The sequence below is a fragment of the Amaranthus tricolor genome, chromosome 13, assembly GCF_026212465.1.
Source record: "Amaranthus tricolor cultivar Red isolate AtriRed21 chromosome 13, ASM2621246v1, whole genome shotgun sequence".
Classification (NCBI taxonomy): Eukaryota; Viridiplantae; Streptophyta; class Magnoliopsida; order Caryophyllales; family Amaranthaceae; genus Amaranthus; species Amaranthus tricolor.
In genome coordinates, this window is record NC_080059.1 from 12851333 (window position 1) to 12861853 (window position 10521).

Genomic DNA, 10521 nt, shown 5'->3' on the forward strand with positions numbered 1-10521 from the left:
CAGGATTAGAGGGCAGGGCTCGGGTGGCACTTCTGATCAGGCAGGAGTAAGCCAGGATGAGGATGCGGCTCCACGGGGGAGGAGGCGCTCGCAGTCCGCGGACACGGATTGGTTAATCACATCACCCCAGCCTGGGGGCCCTGTTGATACTACTTTAATACCCAGCTACGGTGGGCACGTAGCAAAGGTTGACGTCATTCCAATGATTTCGCAAAGGGGCCACTTTTGCTTATTCGTTTTGTACGTTGTGTTTATCAACACAACATGGGGCCACGAACGTAGCATCTGGATAGAAGTTGGATTTGCAATCAATAATCTAGTCAACTGATCCTCACTATCCAAGTCCGTCCAAACTACATAATTATGCTCCGTGGCCATATACAGACAGTGTTGAAGAGGAGTTCTACCATCCATCTTTTCTCTCCTGATTGACTGTCTCACATTGTAAATTTGATTCATACTAGCATAAAAACGAGGAAAATTTCTTCTAATTGAAGACATTATAAATGCTGGTTGCATGCCAGTTGCACTTAGATCTCGTATGTGCTGCCTGATATCCACAGTCATCCTATTTACTCTTATTTGACCATCTCTGTACATGAAGAACAGGTGGTTATGTATTCCTTTTTCACTAGGAAACACTCTAACCGTCCAAGGTCTTTCCTCTGGGTTATGACTAGTTCCTAAAATCATAAATTTACACCCACAACCCCTACTTTTGGAACCAGGTCGGGCAGCATTGTCTAAGTTATGCAAATCAACACTTCTTTTATCGTAGCGATGACATCTTAAGTACAGACTCACTCTAGAACGCCGTTCTTTTTTTTTTATATGAAGCACGTGTAAATTGAAATCCAATTGTTAGTGCTATCTCATTAGCCCAAGCATGTAAATCATCTACAGAATCAAATTCTCTATCGGTAATAAATCTATCTGAATAATCTACATTATCTTCTAAATTTTCAAAGTCCTGCAAATAATAATTATAATAACATTATCATAATATATCAAAATAATAACTTTAAAAATAATTATTTCTATAAAATAATTATAATAAAATACCATTATTATAGCACAACAATAGATTAAAATAAAATAATGTAATTAAACTACAACAATAGATTAAAATAAAATAATGTAATTAAACAAAATAAATTTTATAATTCGAAGTTCAAAAAAAAAAAAAAATTTAATAGCAGTCGCACAAAACGTGCGACTGTGCCTAAGCTGAGTCGCACAAAACGTGCGATTCAGCCTAGGCACAGTCGCACGTTTTGTGCGACTGCTATTAATTTTTTTTTTTTTAAATTTTTGAAATTCAAAAACAAAAAAAAAAAAATTGGAAGCAGTCGCACAAATCAGTCGCACAAAACGTGCGACTCAGCCTAGGTCCAGTGGTACGTTTTGTGCGACTTCATTCATATATTTTTTTTTTTTGCAAAAATCGAACCGATTAATTACTTACCGAATCGTTATCATGCTCGTCTTGGTATGCCATTGATGTTCGATCTACAGTTCTAGCTTGTTTTACTTTAAGTAGTGTTTTTAGAGAGTTTTTAGAGAGTAGGTATCGTGTTTAAATTCGAATATACTACCATAATGCCTCTGAAAATTCAATATATATATAATTCCGATAATAATGTTATTAAGCGATAACAATGTTATTAAGTGCCATTTACATTTCTTAAACATTTTCTAAGTTAAGTGGCATTTTTGTAATTTTTTTAAATTCAGGGGTAATATGGTAATTTCATTAGAGTGGTTGGCGATAAAATGAAAAAGGTGGCGACAAATAATAATTCCCAAAATCAAAAATCAATAGTACTATGTGCTCATAGACCTCAAAATAAAAAAAAAATAAGTATTTAAAACCAAAAAACTAAAACTAAAACTATTTTATCTATTTTCACCAAGCCAGGCTCTGTACCCGTTCATACTAATCTCTCCATTGTATTTCCTTTCTATATCATCCACACGACGTTACCTTCAACTCAAATACCCGTTCATACTTCCATCAACATCCCAATTCACCACTTTCTTCTTCATGTATTCTACTTAAGCACCCCCGTATCAATTAAATTTCGGAAATTCTTCAATTAAGGAAAAAAAAAATTCTCATTTCTTAACATAAAATCCAAATCTAACCATTAATGGAAACAGAAAATGGTTCGACGGCATCGGGTTTTAGTTATCTCGGCATAAATTTCGGCGACCTTACGATTAACGATAATTCTTCCTCCGCCTTCAGTGATTGTAATAGTGACAGGTCCGGTGAATTCGCTTCTGCATCATCGGAAAGTCGCCGGAAACTATTGCTTTCTTGCACCGGCGATGATTTTTCTGATGAATTTATTCAACAATTAGTATACAGCTTAAACTCTTCTTCAATTGAAGAACAAAAACAAGCCGCCATGGAAATTCGTCTATTAGCTAAAAATAAACCGGAAAATCGGCTAAAAATCGCTCAAGCCGGTGCAATTAAACCGCTTGTTTCTCTTATTCTGTCATCAGATCTTCAGCTTCAAGAATACGGTGTGACAGCGATTCTGAATCTTTCGCTGTGCGATGAAAACAAAGATCATATTACTTCATCCGGCGCAATCAAGCCGTTGGTTCGAGCGTTACGAATCGGAACATCGACGGCGAAGGAAAACGCAGCGTGTGCGCTTCTGAGATTATCACAAATCGATGAGAATAAATCATTAATCGGACGATCAGGAGCAATTCCCGCATTAGTACATCTGTTAGAAAACGGAGGCTTAAGAGCGAAGAAGGATGCATCAACTGCACTGTATTCATTGTGTTCTGTTAAAGAGAATAAAAGGAGAGCAATTGAAGCAGGTATTATGAAACCTTTGATTGAATTAATGGCGGATTTTGGGGCGAATATGGTGGATAAATCGGCGTATGTATTGAATTTATTGATGGTGTTGCCGGAAGCGAAGGTGGCGTTGGTAGAAGAAGGGGGAATTCCGGTGTTGGTGGAAATAGTTGAGGTTGGGACACACCGTCAGAAGGAGATTGCGGCGGCGATATTGTTGCAATTGTGTGAAGATAGTGGTGTTTATAGGACGATGGTGGCGCGTGAAGGGGCAATTCCGCCGTTGGTTGCTTTGTCTCAGTCGGGTACTAGTCGGGCCAGGAAGAAGGTTAGTTCGTCTTGCCTTTTACATTTTATTTAAATTCTCGCATATTAGATATTTTAGATTTTAGATAGATGAATGGAATATGGATTAAGATTGATATTATTTTTTCTTGTTTTTAATTAATTTTACCATTTTTAGTGGTGATTGTCATTTCTACCATTTGTAATTTAGTCTATATATGATATTTCCTTAGGTCATTATCATTCATATATATATATATAAGGAGGGTATGAATTATAAAGGAACTAGAAAATGACAAATATAAGCTTGTGGCAAGTTGATATATTTAGAGTTTAGACCCATTGTATCATTTTGTTGTTAGCTGCATTGGTAGGTTTTTCGGTTACACTATAATTTATTTTGCTGACCATTGCCCTTCATTTTCTTCCAAAAGGTTTCTTTTACATTTTAGATTAAAATTGCCTAGTTGATAATTTCTTCAAAATACAATTTGGTAATTCCATTCTATTTATTAGGGCAATTGGTGCACGATGTCAATAGTAGCAACAAGCCTATAATACAAGATATTTGAATTAAACATAGTAGTAATATTATACTCCTATAAAAATGTTTGGCAAATAATTAATATACTGATTGGAATGATAAAATTAACCATTTAATGTCATCAACTAGTTAGACCAATTAATTTTAAATGTGTTGCTAGGAGGAGTTATCTGATAAATTTTTTACTAAATACCCCATCATAACTTATAAAACATACTAATTTGAAGGATATATTTGTATTTGATTAAAATGATATACTCATACGAATAAAACTATAAAAGGTACAACATATCTTTAAATCTAGGGGAGTATTAGAATAGGATTAAGGGAAATAGTTGGAAAAACATGAAAGAAACAGAGGGCGAGTAAGAAGGATCCGGCGAGTCAATAAAGGTTAGACCGTGGAAAGTTGAGGTGGAGGCAGGAGGATCACTCGTGCATCTAACAACTGAGAGGATGCTTGTCAATTTTTCAGTTTTACCAAATTAAAGGATTTCTTACCAACCATTGATTTCCAAGCGTACGTCTATTTTACTTTGGGAAAATTTTATCTTTTTGATTTGTATTATAATTTTAATTTATAAGTTAAAATATAGTGAAGTAAGATTTATAGACTAAAAAAAAAAAAGAAAAAGAAGGGCAAGAAAGGAAAAGGAAGAGGAGGGAACATTAACATGTTTTTCTTTAAAATCTTTCCAATTTTAAAAGGACTTATCTTATTTAAAATGAAAATGAACATTTACAATTTAGAAGAAACTAAATTACGAATTGCAACAGAAGTTTTAAAAATCTTATCATGACTAAGTTGTTGTATGATTGAATGATACGAGTTTGAATTTTGAAAGTAGCTACTATTTAAGTTAGAGATTGGTTACATTACATTTGTGTGGTGGGATCCATCCGTGGACCTTGGCTCTGCGGATTGTTTTGTTGCACTTCAGCATAAGAAAAATTAGGAAAATAGTGGACGAAGGGTGAAAAGTAGGGCTGGGCCGTCTGCCCACGATAAATGATTTATGTAGAAGTACTTCACATGTGTAATGATTGTGCTTGTTCTTGAAGGGAGAAAAGTCTTAAGGTTATCAACCTTGATTCAAACTAAACTAGTGCTACAACGTTTCATATGGATGTTTAAAACGTGAGTAAACACAATTTTGGGAGACAAATCGATGGGTCTTTGTCTCTCTAACTTTAGACATTATTAGTAGCCCACTTGTATTGCTAGCGTCACCCCTAATTGGCTAATTGGATACTTAACAATTCTTTATTTTATGAGGTATTTTTGTGGGAAATGGAGGACAAGAAGTTAGGATACTACAGAAAAGAGCTGATGATTAAGGAGGTGATCTAGAACTTACAAGAGAGTCCGATAATTCTAAAGTAAGGTGTTGATGGTGCGATATAGGAGGCTGAATCACGTTCAGTCCTAAATTTTAAGTTGTGGTTTATATGCTAATTTTATCTAAAATCAAAATATAATGTTCCATTTGATTTTGACATATTTGCCAATGTATGTTTTCAATATTAAATATATCTAATTGTGCTTAAGTAAAAACTATAAAAGTTGATATTAATAATATTTACAATAAAATGAATCAAACAAGATCCCAGTTGATTATGTTTTAACTTATAGATTAAAAACAAAACACGTAATAAGAGTGATTGATAAATAATGTTGAAAAATCAAATGAGACATTAAAAGTGAATAGGAGGGAGTATATAATAAAATCTCTCTATTACTTAAACATGCTATCTAACTAGCCAATATAAAAGTTTTTGAGCGGAAGTTAGATTTTTGAAAACGATAGCATAGCAGAAGTAATAATGATGATGATCATAGATAGATAGTATAGAGAGACTCTTTGGCTGTAACATCCATTATGGGAATGTGTTGGCGTCATCTATCACTTCCCAAAGCCAGAGTGTAATTTTATGCGCGGAATACACTGTATACAATGTTGATAGTGTTGTTAGCAGAAGTTATAATTAGCTTCTTTCTTTTTGTTACACAGATTTTAAAACAACTAATGATTTTTAGCTTCTTATGACTTGGTTACTCTCACGTGAAGTGGTACACATGTACTTGCCGTAATTAAAACAATAAATAAAATAAGTAAAAATATAGTTTTGAGGCCCCTTCGATCACCAGAGCCGTTAGTGCAGGTGAAATTTCATTAGCGTTTGTTAGTTATTCTTTATTTTTGCATTTTCCAATTGATTGAAAGATCTTACGTATATGTTCTATTTGTTTTTTACAATTCAAGGCTTTTAGATGGATTTTTTTGTAACATAATGAATAGTAGAACAGAAAAATATACAACTTAAAAGTAGGTCCAAAACAGTCAAGTGCATGCCTTGAGTTGTACTTCTACTTTTCTTCAAGAGAAAGTTTATAGTATAATTTTGGACAACTTCTATATCAATCAACCAAAAGGAAAAGGTCCATACCATATGTGTAAATAATTAGTTTGCACATCACATGTGATCAATCAACTAATATAAAAAGTCTTACTAACCTTTTATTTTTCTTATTTGCTTTTTGATATGTAATATTCTAAAATTATTAAGCTGACCTTAATTAATCTTTATTAATACAAAAACGTCTAATTATAATATATTTTAATATATCTAACACCAAATTCAATAAATTATAGTTCTAGTTTGATTGTTTTAAAGACGGTCATAAATTATTAAACGATAGCAGATATAATTAATGAAGACAATTATGCCAAAGAAACACAATTAATGATTCAGTGATATACTGAAACAGTAAACGTGTGGTGTTTGAGTTAGGAATAACAATGACAATAATTTAGCTGGGTGTAATATGAATGAATGTTCTCTTGCTCAGAACTATGTTTTTCCCTTTTTCTTGGATGCATGTTAGTTAGGGTGCTCAAAATCAGATACCGGATCGACCCAGATCCGGATGTCCGGTTTTTTGGATAGTGAAAATCACTATCCGTTCCGAAAATCGGATATCCGGTTTAATCGGATCGGATATTGGGTATCTTGTTTTCAATTTTTTTATTTTATTTGGCTTTTTTTTAAACAATTTTATGTTTTGTTCGACATAACTATTTAAGCTCACTTTGTTTTCTTTCTTTAATCAAGCTTATTTTTTAAACTTAGAATACAAATCATTTTGGAAATATGACTGGATTTTCAAGTCTAAATTAATTAACAATAAATTAGTTATACAATTTAGTTATAATTGAGAATTGTTAATATTACTAAATTTAACAACCTAAACAAAAAAATTTATGAAAAACTATTTATATATTATGAAAATAAAAAATGAAAAATAACAAAAAAGTAGAAATCCGAATGCCCGGTTTTGCTAGTACGCTAACACGGATTCGGTATCCAGTTTAAAAATCGGATACCTGGTTTGAATTATCTGGTTTTTGAAATGGGATACCGGATATTCTGAATCGGATTATTCGGATTGAATAATTTTGAACACCTTTAATGTTAGTTGTGATGACAATATGTTTTTTTACTCTCTCCGTATTCTTATGTTCATCTCTTTTAGAATATTCTATTTTGGAGACAGAAATTTGATTAAGATTTTTTTGATACATATTGATGACAAAATATATCCATGTGAGATCTCGTTAGATTCGTTTTAATGTACACTTTTTTATTATATTTTTTTATAATATTTTATGATGCGTATTTAGAGATATTAAAACTCAAAATTTATTTTGAAAACTGTGAAAAAGTAAATAGGAAGAACATTTGGAAACGAAGTGAGTAATTATTAATATTAGGTGGTATATAAAATACTGTCTTTCTTCCATAAAGAAGTTTTCATTTGTCACTTTGAAGTGTTTTATTTGTTGTTTTTATAAAAAATCTTTCTATTTATATCATAAATTTTGGACAAAAAACCTTGTTGATCATCATTTTAATATTTTAATAATGCTTATGTCCCAACATATCTAAATCTAACTTCATTTTTAACAATTTTTATATTCCTTATGGTCCTTACATGTTTCCCACTAACTTTATAAAAAAAATTTTATTAGTAGCGGTCTTTATATTTTTTCCATTAATTTTCTTTTGATATATTTTTGTAATGTTTATGATTTCTATTTTTCCGCCATTAATTCAATATAATAATATATATTCATCAACTAAAAGATTTTATTTTTCTTAAATACTTTCTCTGTTGGAGGTATTAATTAATAATAATAATTATTATAATTATTATAATTATTATAATTATTATTATTATTATTATTATTATTATTATTATTATTATTATTATTATTATTATTATTATACTAACTAAATAATGTGGTTGTGAATTGTGGGACAGGCAGAGACATTGATTGAACTTCTACGGCAACCAAGATCCGGCAACGCCGCTGCCAGAGACATTTGATTCTGTCAGTCATTTTTCTATTCCACATGCCCTCCTTCCTCTATCCATCATATTGGAGTGTCTTTTTCTGTGTCTTTTTTAAAACCTTTGTGGTTGTGATATTTTAATCAATTAGTATATCATGAAGTGACACCTTAGCTATGATAAAATGCCTTTTTTTGGTACCGGTGTAGCAGCGTAGGGATCGAAGACGCTAAGGGTTGTGTTTGATGTACGGAGTGTAAATATGTTTTAAAAGTTGTTTGTAACATAATATGTCTTAGATGGGGAGGAGAAAATATGGAATCAAATGAGAAGAAAATGAGGACATGTGGATCTGCTCGTGGAGACAATACATGTATGTCTCAATTTGGATAAAGATGTTATGTCTTTCAAACTTATTTAGGAGAAGAAAATACAACAATTTTATCGATACATTGAACACAAAAGAGAGCCAAGGCAGATTAACCAAACAAAATGATGGAAAACAACGTAGAGCGTAAATAGTTTGTTTTGAAGTTTGTAAACATAATCAATTGAGCAAAAAAGTTTGTGTAAAATGACAGAATCTTTTTTTTTAATTTTTAATTTTTATTTAGGGTATATTTTTATGTTTCCTTTCTTGGAAGAATTTTTTTACAATTAAATATGAGTGGATGTGCAAACTTGTGCATTTCGGTAAAAGAAAGTTGGCCTCCCGTAAGTTCCACCTTGATTATGCAACGCAAAAAACAATTAAATAGTATCTTTTTAGAAAGGAAGATTAGGTAATTACGTCATACTTTATTCTCTTAATTAAAATTAGAATATGTCAAAAGCAACTGCAATCACATAATACAATTTTATAGTTCCATAATTGGATAAGTTCCACAAGAAACCAACATATTTTTTTTGGCTTTCATCATAACTCATGACTTTTGCAAAAGACATTTTTTATATAAGTTGAACTATATTTTCCCATCCTTTAATGTTTTTCCAATTTAAAATTTTTATTTTAGGAGAAACTTTTTTAAAAAAGCTTACAAATGATGTATGAAAAACAAAATATATGAATTTAATATCTTATTAGATTTGTCTTAATCATAATTCTAACTTTTAACCCATCTGCTAATAAATAGCTAACATTGCGTGTATTTTTTTAAGGTCTAACTTTTAATTCATTTTTACAATGAAAGAATCAATTGACTTGTAACCTATAATACAAATTATCTTTGACTTTTTTATTTTTTCAAACATGAAAAACAATAAAAGGGAAAAAAAAAAATCTCATCTACCCAACTGCTCTACCAAACAACCTCTACCTATTCTACCCTATTCACCACCATCACCTAGCTCATCTACCAAAAACCACCACCAACTAACAACACCTCTCACAATGCATATTCGACAATCACACCTTTTTGCCACTTACTCTACCTGGGAAGATATGGGAAGATTAAATCAAGTTAGTGTGGATGAAGCTCAAATGTACTCTTTTTATTTCCTAATGTTCTTCCTGTTTAGAATATTATATTTTAGAGAGAAATTTGATTAAGATTTTGACATATATTGATGATAAAATATATCCATATGAGATTTCGTTAGATTCGTCTTAATGTATACTTTTTAATTATATATTTTTTATAATGCATATTACTAATATTTCATTAAAAAATTTTGATAAAATTGCTAAAGATGGACACTAGATAAATGTTTGGATTTTAGTTTACTTGTGTTATGATTCTTGAGAAGAGATTGAATTTCTTTTTCCATCGCTCCAAGCCATTTTTTCGGAATTTTTTATCACTTGCCACCGAAAGAGCATAAGCGGCCATCTCCTCAAACTCAAGTTTCTTTGGATCCTCCACCATGCGCTTCACTTTTTTTCTTTCCCAACTTAGATCATCATCTTCATAACCCAACCTAGAAGGTGCTGATTTGGCTTCTAGGTCTCCTTTGTGCAATGCTTATTGTTTGCACCATAGGCAATGTTTCCTTTTTAGAAGTAGTGGCCTTCCTAAAGAAGGAAGTGGAAGGAACATCTCCACCTTCTTGAGGTGTCTCTATATCAACATCATCATCAAGAACATCATCTTCTACCTCCCTTTGAGTTTCTTCCCCGTTTTCATTCTCCACCCTTTCTCTTGCGACTTTCTTTAAGCTCTCAACATCAAGAAACACACTCATTTAAAGTAACATCTCAGCTTGTGATGATTCTTGATGTGCTAGTAATTCCACAATTTAAACTCTTTGATCCCATCCGTGTAACCCAAGAACACACACTTCTTGGCATGTGGCTCCAACTTTCCATTATTCACATAACCATAAGCGGGACAACCAAAGATCCTAACACCGGAATAGTCCACCGATGAATTCGACCACATTTCCTCCGTCGTTTTCAACCTAAGAGCGGTATTCAGTGATCAATTTGCCAAGAATGCCGCCATCTTGGCCCCTTCGGTTCAAAACCCCTTACTCAACTTAGCATGGAAAAACATACATCGAGCCTTCTCTAACAAAGTC

General features: G+C 32.1%; 1 protein-coding gene across 1 annotated transcript; it reads left to right on the forward strand.

Moving 5' to 3' along the window:
- The first annotated feature begins 1793 nt into the window (after nt 1–1793).
- On the forward strand, nt 1794–8707 carry LOC130798073 (U-box domain-containing protein 4-like). The gene is made up of 2 exons (XM_057660931.1): nt 1794–3149; nt 7975–8707. Exons 1-2 carry the CDS (start codon nt 2151–2153, stop codon nt 8038–8040), a joined length of 1065 nt encoding a protein of 354 aa, XP_057516914.1. The 5' UTR covers nt 1794–2150; the 3' UTR covers nt 8041–8707.
- Nucleotides 8708–10521: the final 1814 nt, after the last annotated feature.